Here is a 20,499-nt window from a genome sequence, read left to right as displayed (position 1 = left end):
AGTATGCTGGGGTTGAGAGAGAGAAAATTTCACACCTCCATCTTTACTGAAAATGTCTTATATTCCACTGACTTTTGACTATTTATAAAGAAGGCTCAAGACTTAGAAAAAAAACCACTGGAGTTGTGCTTTAGTAGATATTCTCAACCAGCATTGCATCATTGTTGGCCTGGGTTGAGCTGGGCGATCTCCCAAACTTGTGACATAATCAGGCCTCTCTCTGCATTACTCCATACACTCCACGCTCTCTCCACATCTCACCACTGAATCATATGCTCTTTTCAGCAAGACTGGTTGCCAGGGGATTAACATTAGACAGCCCGATTCCATTATTCAGCAGGCCCATTCAAATCCCAGTCCTAAACTCTAAGAGAGATTTCGGAGCGTTCACAGGGATGAGCTGCCAGAAAGCTCAAAGGGGAGGTGGGGCAGGAGGGGGGGGATTTTGAATGTTTAACACAACAACTCAAGCTAAAACCTGCTGTAAGCAAGACCCTGGGGCTACAGCAGCCCTGCCTTGACTCCTCAATTCTTGGAATGGCCCCAATCATGAATAATTTGTAGACCTGTGCTAGGCTACAATCCCAAAGGACTCCTGCAGAACAATTATTTTTTTTCTCCATAATAAATTACTTAATTTTACACTTAAGTATTCAGAACTTTTAGCCCCAAATCTGGCATTCTTAACACAAACAGTTTGTGTCAGATTTTGTCCATGCGGCCTGAAGTAAATCCCAAGTCATGTGCTCTTTGATGAATGGATTTAGAGCCATTTGTGACAAAAGAAATCCTCTCACACGTCACTCCTCTGTGTGTGTGTGTTTACTAAAATATCTGAGTCTAGCATACCACAAATATCTCTATAAGAAATAGGCCCAGAGCCAGGCCTGATGATGCAGGTCTCAAGAGGAGCTACCACTCAGGTGCTGAGGCAGAAAGAAGTTCAAAATGTTGACCTGCTTGGGCATTAGAGCAAGTTCAAGGCCAGCCTGGGCAACTTAACAAGATTTCATCTCATCTCAATTGATAGTATACATATTTTTTTAAGGTCTGGAAGATGGCTCAGTGATAGAGTATTTGCCTAATTCCAGCCCTCAGTATTGGACGGCAGGAAGTGGGGCACACAAACCAGGAGTGTTTGAGATCATTCTCAGCTACACCACAAGTTCAAGGCTGGGCTACATAAGACCCAATTTCAAAAAATAAAATAAAGCAATTAATTAATTAATTAAAGTAAATAAGAAGAAATAAAAGAAGGCTCTGACAATCTTTTATGAAGAGTTATGGGATAAATATTACACAATGCCCTAGCAAGTTTCACACCAAGGCTCCCAATAACTCACACTCTTGACACTGAATGTTTACACCCTATGTAAGTTAAAGACTGCTCTCTATGCTTTGTAAGGAAGGTTTGTGAGCGTAAGTAACCTCACTTAACCAGACAGTAAAATCAATATGACTTTCTGTTTAACTCTTAGTTAACCTAAAACTTCAATTTGACCAATCTTTGTGGTTTCATTAATCCTATGTTGAGGGAGGTTTTTAACTGGTTCTTGGGCAATTCAAGAATTTGCAGACTTTCCTTCCATTTACATCTTATGACAGAGACAGAAATATCCACAAGGAAGATGATACCCAGGCCACGCGTGCAGAGGAGGAGATGCAGCAGTGTCTGTGTTTACAGTGGGTGGGTCCATTTGTCACCTTGTCACCCGTGAGAAATCAAAATGATTGACTCCTCAGCCATCAATCTGTGCACAGCAGAGTAACCCAAAGACATGGCCGAGGACAGAGAAGAAGCCAAGTGTCACTCGGCCTGACAAGTCAGAGCACAGAACTAGCCACAGCCTCACGTCAGTGACTGTGTGGCAAACACAAGACCTAGAGTCACCTTGAAGACAAACCTCTGGGCAAGTTGTGCATGAGTTTCTAGATTAAGTTAATAAAGGTGGAGAGACCCACCCTAAAGGTGGGTACCCCACTAAGTATACTGTGCAAGAAGAGAAAAGTGAGTCTGGTGGTAGTATTCATGTTTCCTGACTGCAGGTACAATGTGACCAGGTAGGTGTCTTGCTCCTGACCCCAGGCCTTGCCCACTACTAAGGACTCAAACTGGGAACCCAAAGGAACCCTTCCTTCCATAAGTAGCTTCTGTTAAGTATTCTGTGCAACAATGAGAGATGTAACTTACCAATCAAAGAAAAGTAGCAACCAATCAAATCTCCTCAGCAGTTAAGACACAATCTCATGATAACCAGTAAAACTTGGGAAGAAATGTCTCTTCCTGGAACTACAGGCTATGTAACCTTAAGATGGGAAATGAAAATGACCTGCTTATGTGTGCACTGTGACACAAAACGTATTTGTGAGTCTCAAACATGGGTGGTTCCCTTTGCTCAGAGGAATATCCTCCAGTATTGAACTACCTAACGACCATTTCTGACACTGACTTTTTTTCTTCCAGTCAGCACAGGCTCCATCGTTGAATTAACCTTTTCTTGGCTCTTCAGACCATGTGATAAGTTGCCCTTCTTTAAACAATGTTGCCTCTCTCTTAAAAACAAAATTTTCCAGGGCTGGGAAGGCTCGGCAGTTAAGAGCACACACACTGCTCTTCCAGAGGCCCTGAGTTACCTGAGTTTGGCTTCCAGCATCCACACTGGGGTAGAACACAACTGCCTAGAACTCTAGCTCCAGGAAATCCAGCACCCTCTTCTCTCCTCTGCAGGCACCTGCACTCACTTGCACACATCCACACAGGCACACACTTACAAACATAATTAAGAGTTTCCCTGCACACACTGAGATTAGTCAAAGTAATCTTAGCTTCCAGAATGAGATGTTTTATACCACATCCACCTGATAAAAAAACAATGCTTAGGAACCAAGATGATCTCCCTCAAGCCCATAAAACCTGGCTACCCAGGAAACAGAACACAGTTATATGACAGATGGGACCTTCTCAGATGGCATCTTATGGATACAAAAAGAAGACAAGCCAATTCTCCTCAACTGTGAGGAAAAAAAAAAAATACTCTCTCTGCTGTGGTTTTAAAGGAGCCGAGCCAGAAGGCAAACTCACCGACAACATCGAGATGGTAGGTATGGTTGATGGACCCGTATTCATTCTCCACCAGGCAGGTGTAATTGCCTTTGTCCGATGGCACCACGCTTTCCATAATAAGGCTCCAGTGCTGGTTTCGTACCTGAAAGAGTCACAGGAAAAGTGGTTCTTTGTCACAGACTAAGCACCGGATATGCGCAGTATGGAGGAAATTTGCTGCATCTGAGCTAAGCTCGTGGACAGAACACGCTCAGCATGCACTTGGACTGGGTTCAATGCCCAGGAAGTTAGTGGACTCAGGGAATGTAGAGGATTTGTAAACTGCCCTACAAGTAACTATTCAGAAAGCTTTCCCTAGAACAGCCTCACAGGCTAACACTCAGGAGCCTGTAAACATGTGTTCTTGTCTTAGATTTGGGGTTCCATTAGGAGAACCTACATGGCTAAGGGGTCCAATCAGTAAACCTCAGAATGTCATACCTCACTGATAGGTGAACTGATAGGTCATCCTCCCAACCTGGAGCTGGCAGTCCCCAGAGCACCACAGAATCACATAGAGTCAACACGGGAGACTACTCGCTGCATGTCACACCTTCTGCCTTAGCAAATCCACTAAGCCCTTGGATCAGATCTAATACTGTTCCTAGGGCTGTTTGACTCATTCTCTGGGGCCCCCCAGATATGTCTGACAGTATGTTTCCACTGAGACCCTGGGCCCGCCCCTCCCCCTCCCTGATGGTGAGATAAATAAATGGCACATGTTCCTGGTATTCCCAGAATTCCAGACACGGGAGCAAGGACTCCGAGTTACGCATCTGTTTGTTTGAAAATGCCTTGAGACTTTCCAAAGATAAGACGCGCACGTAAGACTAAGCAATCATGACTCCCGTCCACAGCCTGTCAGCTCACATGAGGTTCTAACGTTCTCAGCTTGTGAGAACCTAAAGCAGGCGGTGAGGAAAGGCAACTCATAGCCACGCCCCTCTAAGAACAGGGGGCGGGGCAGCTGTCCCAGGATGCACCTTCAAGCAAGGGCACTCATATGCTGTGGCTCTAACTGCCTAGAGGAGCGATTGCCACCGAGTTCAAAGCCAAGATCACTGCTCTCCACTAGGGTGCCACATGGTGCCCCTGGGGTGAGGGCTAGATGCCTCTTAACAGCACAAGCAGAGGCTAAGAAATGAGGTGGGGCACTTGCCTTGCTTAGATGCCATTGACCCCCAACCCTTGCACAATGGAGGAGTTGCCTCAGAGTCCAGCACAGGAGGGTGTAAAGAAAACCTGACTCACAAGCCAGCTAGGTGGGGAGAAGGAATGGATCTGAGGGCTTCAGACTGGTAACAAAGACCTGTGTTCTGCTCAAAAGACTCACAATGGTCCCCTTGCAGGACCTACAAGACCACCTGAGAAAAAGCCAGGCAGCCCCTTCACGGGTAAAAGACCCGTACCCCCTGCCATGGGAGTGTCCTGATGTGGGGAATCCATGCCAATTCCACAGTCTTATGGGAACCTATCAAATTCCAGCCCCAGGGTGACTGGAGATGTCACTCTGAGAGGTGGGGGAGACAGTGACAGGCTGGCTCTTCTGCAGAACTCAGGGCAGATGGACATACAAGACTCTGCAGCCCAGGCTCTCAAAATGGTCAGAACTGGTTCCCTCACAGCCAGTCACATGGAAGGTAGTTTAGGGAGGCAGCCACAAGCTCTAGAGTCCACGCTACATAATCCTGCCCTGAGCCCTGCTGTAAATATTCAGTTCTTTGAGCCCCTGCTCAAATGTCACGCCTCTGAGCCTTTAATCATGGCAGCGCCTCACTCTGGACCCCATCCAAACTGTCAATGTCTCTCTTGTGCCTGGATTCAGACTCTGGCACATGGCATATTCTAAATAGACTTGCCCACAAACTGCTAAGGGAGGTGACATTGGCTGCCCAAGACATCAGAACTCGGCTTGGGGCAGCACAGCCAGGCAGCTGCCTTTTTGAATACCACCCCACACGCCATCTCAGAACACACCATCAGTTAAGTGTTTCCTTGGGACCATGACCTTCTAAGAGAGAGCCCCAGATATTAGCTTCGTAGAGACACACTACAAATAGCAATAAGTTAACATGGATAAAATGCTTTTGCAACAAGAAGCACATATACAAAGGTGGGTATTTCTACCTTTTCCAGAACCCCATTACTCAGTATTTCCTGCCTTCTAGAACCTTGTGACTCCAGCAATAATCCTCTACCTGCAGTGCCACTCATATTTTCTCTCTGACATCTCTGATCCCAGCTGAACTCCTTAAAGGTACGGCATTTTCCAAAGGATGCTCTTGGAAACTAAACACCAAGCTTCCGTGTGACCTGAAGCAGACACCCTAGCAGCAAGCACATGAAATGCACGGTGCCCTTCAATGTGCTCTGAGTGTCTCAGAGCTGCAGGGCCACAATTATTTTTGTCATTTGGGCCAAATGCATGTACATTGTTTTTGTACTTAGAGTATAAATACCTCTCCCCAAATCTAAGAAGCTGCTCATCCTCGTTAGCAATCAAGGGAATGCAAATTAGAACAATAATGAGATATGTGTTCACCAGCTGATTAACAAAAATTAGGAAGATGGGTCAGGGAATAAAAGGGAACAGACACCAAAGGGGAACAGCGACATAAAACCAGAGAAACCAGTCTGAAGAATAAGGTGGTGGCACCCTTAAAACCAATGAAGGACACTTTCGCTTGTTTTTTTGCTGTTGCTTAACTGCGTGATGCTACTTCTGGGCATCCTGTCTACAGAAAATAACCAGTCAAGCCAATCAGCAAGTTCAAGGTTCGGTGAGAGACCTGGTCTCACTAAATAAGGTGGGAAGTGATTGAGGGAGACACTTGTCAGCCTCCGGCATCCAAACACGTGTGTACATATGAACATGTAGACACATGAACTGAAAGGGAATGTCTCCTCAGCCGTCTGCTGAGTCTTAAATCCTGTTCTGGAGTTTGTTCCTCTTCTGGGTCTCTCTAGCTGACCAAGAACAAAAAGGCCAGGGACAGGAGGAGCCCTGCACCAAGCAACATTCCCGTAACTTGTTATTTTCATTCCTGCCCACAGCCAAATCTGTGTGGAATTCATCGTTATTTTCCAGCTGCCAAGGAACAGAATTGGCGAGCAGAGCTCCGAAACTATGTTCACCAAGGTCTTTCTTGAAATAACATTTCAGCACGAAACAAAGCAGACTGAAGCTAAACCCCAGAGCTCTTTAACCTGGAGCACAAAAAGCAGATTCCACCAATGTTCCACAGCCACCCATTCAAGACAGAAGGTGGCCCATACAGGTTTTTGGTTTTGCTTTGGTTTGGGTTTTGTGTGTGTGTGTGTGTGTGTGTGTGTGTGTGTGTGTGTGTGTGTGTGTGTGTGTGTGTTTGGGGGGGGGGTTGTTTTTTGTTTTTGTTTTTTATCCCCCAGACTCCTTCTAGTATCCCTGACCTTTTTAAATGCCTGTGAAGGCCTCCATTATGTTCAAGTCACAACAGGGAATAAAGATTTAACTTATGCAGAATCAAAACGTCACCAGAAAGCCAAAGGTCAAAGGCCCCAACTGTCACCTGGATGTTTGGCTTCCTCATTGCAAAACAACAAAATATTCAAAGATTTCCAAATACCCAGGTGTTCGCTAACAAGTAGAATAAATATCCAGAAGCTGTACTCTGAGCCAGCAAAGGAAGTGTATCCACGTGATAACAGATGCCCTGTAAATTCCCAGAAAAAAAAAAATCCCTGGAGTCCAGGCTCCAGAAAGGTAATCTATAAATACATCTGTGGTAGGCAGGATATATGAAATCTCACTATTCTATCCTCAAGCCCCACTTCCAGAAGGCTCCTAAGGATGCCAAAACCATCCTTCTGAATACACTTGTATAAAAGTCTCACACGTGTGTGGAAGGACTCACATTTAGCTGCTGTCATCACCCAGATGTGAAGGCAAACACTTGTTAATGCTTAAACCGGCATCAATAGGTAGCAGTTTGCTTTGCAGTGGGGTTGTCCAGAAAACTGTACCATCAGACCTTCCACCACAGTGATTCTCAACCTGTGGGTTGTGACCTCTTTGGTGGGGGTTGGGAGACAAACAACCCTTTCACAGGAGTCACTTAAGACCATTCCCTCTGGTACACAGCAGCAGCAAAATGAGTAATAAAGTAGCAATGAAAATATTGCTACTTCACCACAACACTAGGAACTGTATTAAAGGGTTGCAGCTTTAGAAAGGTTGAGAACCACTGATCTACAACCACATGTGGAAACGGAATCCCTTCTCTCAGATCAGTAAACCCTTGACTCTCCGCAGAGGAGATGGGTCTTATACCACCAAATGTAAGGTTGCCTGAAGGTGCTAACAAACTGGGTAGCATCAGGGCATTCAGCACCTTCAGAACTCAGCGATTTAACAATGCTGAACCTCAAGAACTGCCATACGACTCAGTAGTTCCACTAACCACATACCCCAAAGACCTGAAAGCAAGGACTCAGACACGATCACATAAATTATAACAAAAGGTGCTGGGTATAGACATTGAATGGAATATTGATCAATCATACAAATAAATTAAGTTTTGATTCACACTGTAACATAGATGGACCCTGAATGGATTAAGATAAACTAGACATAAAAGGTAAACATCCTAGGATCACATTTACAAGATGTTTATGAGAAAACAAATTTAAAAACAAACAAATAGACTTAAGAACCTCAAGTGCTAGAGAAGGCTTATTCTTTAATGGGTGCCAATATTTTATTTAGAGTAACAAAAAAGTTTGAGAGGTTAAAAACTTAGTCAAACAAGGTGGTATTCGAGGTATTCTGGGACAGGTTTGAGTGGGTTTTATTTTGATTGTTTTTAAGTTTCATAACCCAGAGAGGTGACAGAAGTTGGAAGAACAAATGAACAATACACACGTGTGTGTCACGCACACACATACACACACACACACAGCTAAGGTGCAGAATCCCAAATATTTCTTCCTGTCTTTTATGTGGAAACAAATCTGAGCTCCCATTTAAAGATGTAATTGTCTTGACTTTTAATCATGTGGACTATGTGAGAAACATACAAGCATATAGATGCAAATGCCCTCAGAAGCACAGCAGATTTCTGGGCCCTGAGAACTGAACTCGGATCCTCTGCTTGACCAATACATGTTCTTAGTCACCAAGCCATTGCTCCAGCTCCAGTTTTGGTCCCATTTCTTAATTCTCTGATTTCAAGTGGTTTTGTGTTTTCCCCTTCAGTGGCCCCATGCACAAGTCATTCCAAAGCATGCTGGGGTGTGGTGGCGAAAGGGCCACAAAGCCATAAACAAGTCAGAAGAGCTTGGGGGACGGCCATCAAAGCCCTGCATGGCCTTCAGAATGACAGGTTTATGAAGAAACAAGAAAAGTCCCACAAATAACCAATGTTCCTTTATGGAAACTTCCAGGTCTCTGGCTTTCTGGAAAAACATACCACGGAAAACTTGACACCTTGCTTCATTAAGAGGCAAACAGAAATCAGAGGAGTGAGGGCTGGGACTTGGCAGGTCCTCTCTGTGGTGACTGAGTTAGGTAAGTCTTCAGTTAGGTATCTCTCTTATGACATGGAATTACCTCCAAGACAGAGTAAATGTGATTCCTAAGACCCATCTGGTGAAAGGAGAAAACCAACTCCCTCCCACAGTTGTCCTCTTACCTCCACATGATATCAGACAAACAAGACAGACAGACAGACAGACAGACACACACACACACACACACACACACTCAAATAAAATAAGCTTTTTTTTTGTTTTGTTTTGTTTTGTTTTTAAGTAGGTCTCTCCTTTCCAGTGCTGAGACGTGCAAAACCACAGTTATAGTCAAATGCTTGCACGTACATTTTCTTTAGGAGTTCACTTAGCAATGAAGAAGATATCAAAAGGAGAACCCCACACAGAGACCTTGTGCCATGAAGGTCCGGGTGAAGGCTAAGAATAGAGTGGTTTTAGGCAGGTGGCTATACCAGGAAGGGAGAGCCAACCCCAGGAGATGGTATCGGTTGGCGGACCTCCCTTGCTTCACAACCTAGGAATCCTGGGAGGGTTAAATGCACCTTAGCAAGAACTATGCTTTAGGGAACATGTTTGTCAAGCTGAAAAGCTGTGACTTTCTTAATTCCCTGAAAGCCCTGGGGTTCCACGGAATGTCTAAATGTCCAATATCACCACAATGAATGTCCTACCAGGGTCAACTTTATTGCCCTGATGTGAAAAATCTCTGTTGCACAATCATTTGCACTGGACAGGTCACCTCAGGGGTCACCAGGCCACAGCCTCCTTCTGCTCGCAGCAGGGAAAGTTGAAGCGAGCACTGAGGTCAGGCTCCAAAGGCTGGTTTCCCTCCATCCTTCCCACCCTCTTTCCTTTATTTTCTTGGGAGTGGGCACATGTAAGTATGTGTTTGTGTGTGCATGTTTGTGGAGGCCAGAGGTCAAATTTGGGTATCTCCCTCTCTACCTTATATTTTTGAGACAGGATCTCTCACCAAACCTGACTTGGTAAAATAAGCTGGCCATTGAATTCAAGCCCTGAGATCACAGGCACACCCTGTGACATCTGGCTTTCCTTTTTTTTTTTTAATTAATGAGTTCTAGTCTTGAACTTGGGCCCTCATGTTTGTGCAGTGAGCACTTTACCAAATAAGCCCTCTCTCCAGGCTTATTTCTTAAGCATCAAAATGTCCTTTAGAGTTAGAATTTTACCCCTGTACATCCAAATTCCTGTCTCCTTCCATCTAGAGATAGCTCAAACACAACTTAACAAAAACTCCCAGGGCTGGGTGGGAGGGTTGGAGAGATGCGTCTGTGGTTAAGAACTTCTGCTATTCTTGCAGAAGACCCAGCACCCACATGGTGCAATTCCAGTTCCAGGGTTCAAACGCCTTCTTCTGACCTCTGAGGGCACCAGGCACACGTGTGTGCACACGTTTACATGCAGGCAATACTCATACACATAAAACAAACAGATAAATCTTAAAAGAAAAAAAAAAAAAAAAACAGCCTGGGCATGTGTCCTCAGAGGCTACAGCCATCTTCGGAGGCGGGGGAGGGGGGATGTCCTCCTGGGTGCTCTTAATTAGCACAACGTTGTCACGGGTAATTAAAGCTACCTGCACCTGTTAAAAATCAAGGGCATTCCCTCATTAAGCCCTATGTCTAATAGCTCCGAAATCGTAATCACTCATTCACATTTGCAAAATGTTCCTTACCCATAATGATGATGTACGGCCCATTTATTTTAAGACCAGGAGTCTCTGGAGACCTGCAGGCTCACTTGGTACCTGCTTACGGGTCATCTGCCTAAGCATAATTAGTTAACCACCAGGGTCCTGACCACCATTCTCCTGGTAAACTGTCGATTCTATGAGTTTCCAGAAAGCTGGAGTGGTTCGCCAGTCAGGGGCCAGAGTTTAAGCAGTGTGACCCTCCCTTTCTAAGCTGCGATACCTAATAAAATCTTTGTCTATGTGCTATTCTTACTTATTTATTTTAGAGTCGACCTTCCAATGCCACTGCCCTGCTTCTCACAACATGGAGAGGTCACGGGCCTGAAGAGTTCCTGAATCTGAGGTCCAGCAGGCCTGCCCTTCTTTGCTCCTAAGTGCAACTTCCCCAACCTAGGCAAAGACTTACAGGCTTTCCCCATCTTCTTCTGGGTTTGGACCTCTACATGTTAATTCTTAAAGGTTAAAACCAAGGGCAAAAAAAAAAAAATTTACTACAGAAACAAATCGCCCTTTAAAGATGGAAGCCTGCTCAGCCAGTCCCAGGTATCTGACAGGTGGGAGGAAGCTCACATAAGTTTGGCAGGGCGGCACGGGGGCTGGGTACCACAGTGCCAGGTTAAACACTGGGAGAGACCGTCCTTCCGCACACCCCAAGGCTGCCTCCAAGAACGCCTCTCCCACCTAGCTTTTAGGAACCGGGCATCGGTGCCTTCCATTTGCCCACGCTGGAAGCTTTTAGGATGGGTCTTAATGATACTCTTGGCATTCGTGCCCTTGGCTGGGCTCCTCCCTGGGGACCTGTTTAATTAGAGGGAAGAGCTGGAACGCTGCTCCCACAGTGAGGTAGCAGAGGCTGCGAGGGCCTTGGAGATGGCAGCTGCTACAGTGTCACCGCCTCTGCTCTGGCCCATGTGGCAAGAAGCATGAGAGTGAATCCTAATGGCAAACGAGCAGTTCCCTCTCCCCAGAGAATCCTTTAAGGGAGAACCCAGCCCTACCTAAAACCTTGGCACAGTTCTGGGAGAAACCTAGAGGAAAGACCCCACTAGGCTGCACTTAGATTTGCAGTAAAACTGAGGAGCCGACTCTGTAAAGCCCCAACCTGAAGCGGCTTGTCACAGGGCAACTGACCATTTATACGCCCTCACCGATTCCAAATGCACAGGAACAAGGTCTCCTTAAATCCTCTTCACATGCAGAATTCTTAAGATAATTCCATCCACACTAAACAATTTGAAAATTCCATCTCTTTCTTTCAAACCAAACCAAACCAAACCAGACTACCACCATCACCACAACTTTCCAACTAATCCCCAAAGAGATCTGTCTGCCTCCCCCCTCCCGAGTGCTCAGACTGAAGGCGTGTGCCACCATGCCTGGCTATCTCTGCTTCTTCTTCTCCCATTGTGCTGAGACCACGATTCCTTGTATACCCATGGGATACAGCTTGTGCTTGTGACGTCATCCTTATCTTTAACTGCCAGCTCTCAAGTTGGCTTCCCTGCCACACCAGGTCCCCTCTGACTCCAGACCACATCTAGTCCTGCTTGCTTAGCTTCCCCGGTGCTTAGGCAGTGTCCTATATAAGGATACTTAATCAATGATGCTGAATGGATAAACGAAACCATATGGAACAACCCCAGGGATGTTCAATCAATGACCCTGAGTGAATGAATGAGCAAAATCATACTTAGCATCCCAGGGAGCCATTCCAGGATGTCCCAGAGATGCTGTCAGCCAGCTCTTCAGTGAAGGATGAGACTAGATTTAGGCCATTCTCTGATGGGTCCTTGAGCGTCTTTGGTGATGGAGAATCAGGGGCTACTTCCATCCTTGTCCAGCATCTCCCCCTTGTTACCTAATACTAGTTCAGACTTCCCTCCTCTAACCCAGGCTATTCACTTTTAATATAATTCCACCCTCACAGGCTGGCTGCACCAGTTCAAGTTTTTACAGGCCATAAAGAATATAGAAAACAGACCCTCAACTTTCGACCCCCTGGTTATTAAACTCTCCTTGTGTAAAAAAGAATGCAAATGGGGACTAACTTTAAAATTACAGGGGCGTCCGGGGTGATCCTTTAAACATATCAGACAGTGACGTGATCAATTATAATAATTAGGTCTCTTTAAAAACACGTATTCCCTCTGGTCCTGCCAACTCCAGAGGACTTCAAAAAATAAACATTTGGGAATATGGAGCTTAAGAAGCTTGGTCCTACCTTGTAGCCTCCAATGCGATGCTCCTGCTTAAACTCCTTTCCGTTTTTTAGCCACCTCATCGTGGGGGTTGGATTGCCTCCAGCTGGACAGCGGAACTTCACAGTGTTGGCAGCAGGGACAGCATGGAGCCGCTTCTCCATCTTTTCTGTGTTGGTCCAGTACGGTGCTCCTGGGTCAGAAGACAATGAAATACATGTAGATGAAGGAACCATCTCATCAGCTCAACAAAGGTGGGACCACTTCGCTGTGCAGGAAAGGACCCGATTCTCTTTTGACTCTCTGGATAATATTTATGTTAGAAAAATATTTTCAGAAGTCTGGTCCAGCTGGCCTAGCAGAAGGTCCCCAGAGGGGCTGCTTATTGGGTTATGCCTATTAACAGGGAAAAAGGCATGAGACGCACCTTCTCTCTTGCTCCTTTCTGGTGCCAAAAAAATAATTCCATGTCAAATCGTGCTTTAAAATGCTACTTTATATTCAGAGAAACAGCCCATGTAATAACAAGGGCTCAGTCCTCCAAAAATACATCAATTTTAGATCACCGCGCCTATTAAATGGTCATAGATACACATTGTAAAAATAAACTGGCCTCGGGGACCATATCAATTTACAGATCAGAACTAACTTTCTGTGTGGGCACGGGTAAAGGGTGTTCACCTGTGTTTGGGTGCATGTGCATGTGTGTGAGGTCAGAGGTCAACCTCGGGTGCCCGTTACTCAAGTGTCAAAAGACAAATATGTTATTTTTTGACGCAGGCTCTCTCACTGGCCTGGAACCTAACCAGGTAAGTGAGGCTGGCCCGCTGCTGAGCTCCCGGGGATCTGTTTGCTCCCATTTCCCCGTCACTGGGATTACAAGCATGTGCCACCATATCAGGCTTTTTCTAACGTGGGTTCTGGGGATCAAACTCAGGTCGTCATAGTTACAGAGCAAGTGCTTTACTAACACTCTAGCCAGCCCCAAGGAGCCCTAGAAATGGCAATTGATCATAACAGTATAAGTTCTCGGTAAAATGATACTGGGAGCCATCATTACTTTCCTAGCACCATATATGATAAATCCAAATACTGTATTGCTAAGTATATCTTAAGTTTTATTTTTAATGAAGGAGAACTTCTTTTTTTTTTTTTCTTTCCAGAAGTGGTTATAAGAACTATAATCCTAACGCCATGGCTAAGCTTATTAAGAGGCAACTAATCAAATGCTAAGTTCCCTAAATGGCCCTCAGAGTCACAGGCACAAGTGACTGATTAAGCTCAGAAAAGGAGGTAGATCTTTCCATGACCAAGTAACAAGCACGGTGCATCTTACACCCAGATACCCAGCCTCAGTCCAGGATGCTGCTATAAAGTCCTCACGCCTGGACTATTGGCTGGAGGCTGCTAGTGACCCAATGTTTATTTGCCGCGAACACTGCTCTACGAGCTTATACATGCTTAGCATGCACGTGACTCCTCACAAGATCTCAATGGTAATCCCAAGGGAGTTAGTACCATCCCTACTACAGGTCAAGGAGGCGGAGGTAAGGCATCAGGTGCCAATAGCACAGCACCAAGAGACTTGCAACCAACATAACCAACCAAGATCAGTCTGATGCCCAAATCCCAATCCTTAGCCCCAGTCTTCCTTGCTATTACAGACCAGCTTTACCATGAAGCCAAGCATGCTGTGCCACCTTCTAGACACTAAAAACTAGAATCTCAAACAGTCAGGGTGAACACCTTAACCTTCCACATTGTCCTGAACCTCTACTGAAATATTGAGCAGGAGTCGCACGCACACACTCCACAAACCAGAGGCAAAATGGTCACAGTCAGGGCACATATTTGGGAAATGTGTATGGGGAGGGTGAGGGGGGGGGTCCAACCTAACAGCCAAGCTTTCCTGTTACAGTCACTTTCTAGAATAACTGCCCCTGTCCCTTGCTCTTGATACAAGAGGCAGAGCTGAGATTTCTTATCAAGGGAACACTGCATCTTCTTCACAATGATGCATTCCCAAGTGTCAAGGTGGTGGGTGGGATTTCAGTGGCAACCTCATCACACCAAGACTGTACAAAGCCATAGTTGCTTACCCCTTTAGAGCAGAAGGGCGGGGGGGGGGGGGAGAAGGGAGGGAGAGAGGGGAGGGGAGAGGGGGAAAGAGGGGAGAGAGAAGGGGGAAAGGGGAGAGAGAGGGGGGAAAGGGGAGAGAGGGGGAAAGAGGGGAGAGAGGGGAGGGAAAGGAAGAGGGTGAAGGAGAGGCCAAGAAAGAAGAAAAGAGGCTGTACCGTTTCTATCCAGTTGCATTTGTGATATGCATCTGTGAGAGGACCTTGTAGCCTGGGTATTGAATGTTTGTAAACACACCTATTCTTCTGAGAGTTCACCAGGGGACTCCTGGACTCTCACTTATCACAAGACCCCAAGGACCTCGCATACCCTGAAACAATTTCAATCATCTTCCATTTTAAAAGCTTCTACTTAGGAAAAAAATCCATCCAAGGCCACTGAAAGCAGCCATTGAGATCCCCAAATAAATACTGAGCTTTGTCCCCACACAAAGACTTTAACAAATCTGACCTAAAAGGAGAACATACCTCATGCGGTCAGGTGTTAGGACTCATGTCGTTTGTTTGAGTAAACACAACGGCCTATTCACATGAATTAGCTAAATATTAATGCAGTCACTCTTTCAGATAGCATCAGTTACTGCTGAGCTGAGCTCTGGAATGCCTTTTTTTTTTTTAACATAAAAGAGGCCAACAAATAGGTGCTTACAAACCATTAGGTATGATTTTCACGTTCTCTGAGATCAAAAAGTAGGGGGTGGCCTCAGGAACCAGGAATGATCTTTTCCACTCTAAGCCATCAACCAGGCTGCACCACCGCAGGAGACTGTCCCCCCTAGGCCTTATGCAATGCACTGCCCTGACTTGAGTCTACAGCACACTGGCAACCAAGGCCTTTGTCCCAGTAGCCAAGGAATGACCATTAGAGAACAGCCTAAAAGAATGCTTCGGGGATTTCTAGCAGGTAGTTGCCTTCCTGGAGTGGAACTGTATCTAGAAAATCTGCTCATAGAAAACAGACACTGGCCACACACCACAGTGGGAATGGCTTCTTGCCTCAGTCACAGAGACTGAGGGTGGGTGGGGGCACGAAGAAATCCAATCACAAGTCTGTAACTGGAACTGAATTTCACAACAGTCCCCCAGGAGCTGAAAGGTCATTGAGTTGTTAAGATACCCATGTGCCAGGGAAGGGTCATCCCAACGCTCTGCTGGGCACCTGACTTTCTGACCAGTGCCACTCTATTGAGAGGTCTATCAGGACAAAGGCCTTTGCAACCAAACCTCTCTCTAAGATGGTAAGTGTGCATATATTTTTTAAAACACTAAACATGATGCTTGAAGAGGAGATGAAACTATTGTTATTTATAACAATAACACTATTTTTACTTTATCGCTGTCCCTGATATGAACTTAAAGGGGCTACATGATCTAGAAAAATAATATTCCTATATGGGCATCCTATGTGCTCCCTGCAGCAGCAACCTCCTGTTCTTTCATACAGGCTTCTTATGGAGCCCAGACTGGCATCAAACTCAGGATCTTCCCTCGTCTTCCCTGATGCTGGAATTGCAGGTCCAACATGCAGGACTCTCTACAGACTCTTCTTATTTCCTGCCATTTCCAAAGTAACCACATACAAACGTTAAGAAACCAAAGAGCTAGAATATATGCCCAGAGAAACAAGAACCAGGCATCTTGAAGAAGGCAAGGCAGCCTCTACCCTCCCAAAGCTTGGGAGCATTTCAGAAATTCTATGGAGCAGAAATGCTGCACCAGGGTAAAAACCTGCAGGAGCAGAGACAACCCTGGTACCCAGCAGATGCTCACACGCAGGTTATTCAACAACCTTACTGGAGATGAATCTGCAAGCCAAGAGCACATGAGGCGGTCTGAAATCGGGAATGTGAGCATCTGCTTTCTCTCCCTCCCTCAGCCTCTTAACATCTTAGGGATACGCAGAAAGCATACAGAGTCACTCGGCCGATCAGACTGGACTGCGGGGTAGACCTCCAAAGTCACCAAAAGGGAAGCACACCAAGTCACTTGTGAGAGAATGAGCAGACTTCCCTTTAGCTCTGACATTGCTCTATCTCCTCACGGCATATACAGCAAAGGTCCCGTCAGTCACAAAATAATACTAACAAGAAGCAAATCAAAAGGACAGAGCGCTGCACCCTAAGAGGTAAATAAAATCCTGTCCCAGAGGTGCGGCCAACCTCCTTATAGCTATTCTCATGGATACCTGCAACAGTCACATCCCGAGGTCAGCCTGGCAGCCCTTTGCTCTGTTAAAACGCACCTGAGTACTGAGTGACCATAACTGCGCACACAGTCCCCCCCAACCACCCAGTGGTTATCCTTAACCACTCTGTCCCACCATAGAGATTGGTCCTTCTTCCTTTAGATGCATTTTTGCTGCATTTTCAACAATGCCAGATTCCACAATGGGTGTCTGTCCATCCTTCAAAAGTACACCTGCTGGTGGCTGAAGCATAGACTGAAATAGGCCACAGTTTGAGTTGCAGCCGGCCTCTAAGGAAAGCAAGGGGACGCTTGGCTGGGCAAACCTTTACTCTAAACCAAGGAAGCTGTTCTGATAAGGTTCTAATATTCTTTCCAGGCTTTGGTGTGCTATGTAGGTATTGATTTCTGACAACAAATGGTAGGGCTATGGGGGCTTTTTTTGACCCTGCAATTTAAACTTAATGATAAAACTTAAGCTGCTGGGCCTCCTCCCTCAGCCCTGTAAAAACCCTTACACGGCCAAGTATTGACACCTAAGGTTTACAGGCTGCTCCCTGTCAAGAACCAAAATGCAAGCACAGCCCAATACTTTACAGGAAAAACAGAATCACATTACAATGCTCCTCCATCTGGCTTGATGGTTGATGAGATCAATGTCACCCAGAAAGGTTAAGTGATTTGATCAAGGTCACAAAGCCAGAGGCCCAGCCCAGGCTAGCCCAGAGTCTGCAGCTCCCTTAGCACTGCTCTTTGCCCACAGCAGGCTGCCCCATGAACTCTCCCACAGTAATTAAGTCAAAAGTTCAAGATTTATGTGAGCTGGGGATGCTGGCAACCGCCAACTGTATTTTTATTGATGCAGAATTTTTAAAGCACACAGGCTGTTTCAGCTCTTAGATCAAGTCTCCCCGGCTCCCCAAAGCCTCACTAAGGCCCCCTGCCTTAAGTCTATAATTAGGGCTTTTAAAAATATCGCTAATCAGGACATCTGAATGCTGTGCACCCTGATGTGTTTGTTTTGTTTTGTTTTAAATGCCACTATCCTTGCAATAGACTGACATTCGTCTACTTTGGTTTGATATGAACTAAGAGAAACCTAGCAGAGTTAAGGCTGAAGTGTCACTTCGAAAGGAACACTGTCTTAGTGACTGTTCTATTGCTGTGAAGAGACACCATGTCCAAGGCAACTCTTATAAAGGCAAACATGTAATTGGGGCTGGTTTACAGTGTCATAGGTTAGTTAGTCCATTGTTGTCATGGTGGGAGGAAGTGTGGCAGCATGCAGGCAGACATGGTGCTGGAGAAGTAGACTGAAATTTTTGCATCCTGATCCACAGGCAAAGAGAAAAAGGCACAGCTGGCTAGCCATAGGCTTTTGAAACCTCAAAACTCACCTCAGTGACATACCTCTCCCAACAAGACCACACCTCCTAATCCTTCTCAAATAGTGCCATTCCCTGGTGTCCGGGTGTTCAAATATATGAGACTTTGGGGAGCATTTTTATTCAAACACCACAGGAACAGCCTGGCTTCTAGAAATCACCACCAAACAGCTCACTGACCAATGACGTATTTAATCAGAAACATATGGCGAGCTGAGGAGAAGGAGTATCACATCACTCACAAGAGAAATGACTAGAATCTCCTGGGAGACTGCTTTCATGGAATTTCCAGGATGTTCTGCATCCCAACTAGCAACTGTGTAGCTGGCCAGGTGGGGATGAGAAGGCAGGAAGGATCACCATCAGCACCTTCTGTGATAAGGCACTCAAACAGACCTACTGGTGAGGTTTCAGTTAGGAGGAGTTTCTAGAACATTCGGTAGCCTATGCACTTTTGCCTTAAAAAAAAAAATCATCAGAACAGTAATGGTTCAGTAGTGTTAGCAGCAACTGGGTAAACAGTCAAAGAATCCAGGAACTCAGACCTTGTCCCTAGTTCCTCCCAGCCCTTTCCCCAGGAAAAAGAAGAAAAGAAGACTACCTTTCTCTCTGATGTGGAGCACGCGGTATGTGCAGGTCTCAACAGGGATGAGAACAAAATGGAAAATCCCTCGCCACTAGAAAGGACCACTCCAACAACAGGAATCTTGTCCTGCTGTCGAGCTCCACCACTTAAGTTAACAAAGACAGACTTTCAGTCAAACATGATCTATCCAAGAACTAAGAACTTTCAGAATCCTTAGAAAGCAACCACTTTAAACACAAGCTTGAGGAAATATAAGAAAACAAAACAAAACCAAAAAACCTCCACAAGTCTGTTGCCAGGTTATCTATGGAGACTTAAATTCCCAGAGAGGACAAGAACTAGGTAAGTAAGAGATTTATTTTTTCCATGCTGATGTACAAATGCAGAAACGTCTACACCCTCAACCCGGATACATTTCAAAAATCAGCATCAAATGTTCAGTCCAGAGAAGACAAGTTGAGGTGAGCATGCACTTAGGATGACATCACAGGATTGCTGCATTCAGGAGAGTGAGTGAGCTAGTGCAGGAAAGGTGTGAGGTCATTAGTAGTCAGCTGCTAAAATATGACCTGGGGATGCCCTTCACACCTGCAATTGAAAGACTTAACTTGAAAGGGGATGGGAGCCCTATCCATCTCTGATCAGCCCATGTAGAAATGTGCGTGCATGCATGTCTGTGAATGCGTGTGTAAGCGTTAGGTATAATGGGATGTTAAGAGATGCTAAACTTTAAAGGGCCTCATGGTCACTAGGCTTGAGAAATCCTGGGACATAGCATTAAGCAGATGTTTACTAGAGGACCCCTTAGAGCAAGAATGATGCTGTCGAACTTGGTCGCTAAGCAAGAGTCATAACATGAGGTGCTTCCTAAACTCATTTCAAGACTCAAGTCACCTTCAGCAGAGACTTGTTCTGAAGTATCATTCCAGACAATATTCTTTGAGAAACAGTGGCTTGGTTTCCTCCTGTATGACCAGAACTGAACAGCACTCTGCTTTAGAAAAGACCCAGAAGAGATGCTTGGGGAGCTTTTAAGGCCAAGAAGCATTCACTCTACACCAGGCTGGCTCTTGCTCTTGAGAAGTCAATGGGTTACTGAAAAAGGCAGGCCTGCGATGCTGGCTCACAGGATAGACAATGTCACAAAGGAAAACGGGTAAGTTCCAAGAGTTTATGTGAACAAGAAAACCTTCCACAAAGAACTCATCAAGAGGAGCTAAAAGCTCGGAGCAACCCAAACACTCAAGAACATCCATCTCAACACCAAACACCACCTTGTTTAATGACGCAGACTCAGTGCGCTGCTCTGCCTCGGTCCACTCATCTCCGTTCTACTGTTTGCTGCATGGGTGAAGATCAATGGTGTGGCTTCCTTTTCATTCTTTTTCTTTTCTTTTCGCTCTGTAGCCCTGCCTGTCCCAGAACTCACTCTGTAAACCAGGCTGGCCTCTAACTCCCAGAGATCCACATGCCTCTGCTTCCCAAGTGCTGGGATTAAAGGCATGTGCCGCCGCCACCACCCTGTTTATCTTTAAACATGTATTCATTCTATTTGTGAGTGTGCCTGTGTGTATACGTACAAGCATGCAGATTGTGCTAAATAGGTTTAAGCCAACGTGACAGGAGCTTCAGTCTCCTGAAAGGAGAGAACCTCAATTAAGAAAATGC

The 20,499-nt window shown here is 45.6% G+C and overlaps 1 protein-coding gene across 5 annotated transcripts in view; it reads right to left on the bottom strand.

Annotated features, from left to right (window-relative positions):
• Positions 1 to 20,499, bottom strand: part of FGFR2 (fibroblast growth factor receptor 2) — a gene marked incomplete at both ends in the record, with an annotated part of 97,658 nt that overhangs the window by 50,619 nt on the left and 26,540 nt on the right. For all 5 annotated transcript variants that reach the window (XM_080911303.1, XM_080911304.1, XM_080911306.1 and 2 more), the window contains 2 exons: positions 3,083 to 3,206; positions 12,565 to 12,734. In XM_080911303.1, coding sequence (XP_080767429.1) covers positions 3,083 to 3,206; positions 12,565 to 12,734 — 294 coding nt within the window. The remainder of the gene's footprint in view (positions 1 to 3,082; positions 3,207 to 12,564; positions 12,735 to 20,499) is intronic.

The sequence above is a fragment of the Micromys minutus genome (genome assembly GCF_963924665.1).
Source record: "Micromys minutus genome assembly, chromosome: 2".
NCBI lineage: Eukaryota > Metazoa > Chordata > Mammalia > Rodentia > Muridae > Micromys > Micromys minutus.
The sequence above is the reverse complement of the archived record's forward strand: the minus strand, read 5'-3'. Positions and strand labels throughout refer to the sequence as shown.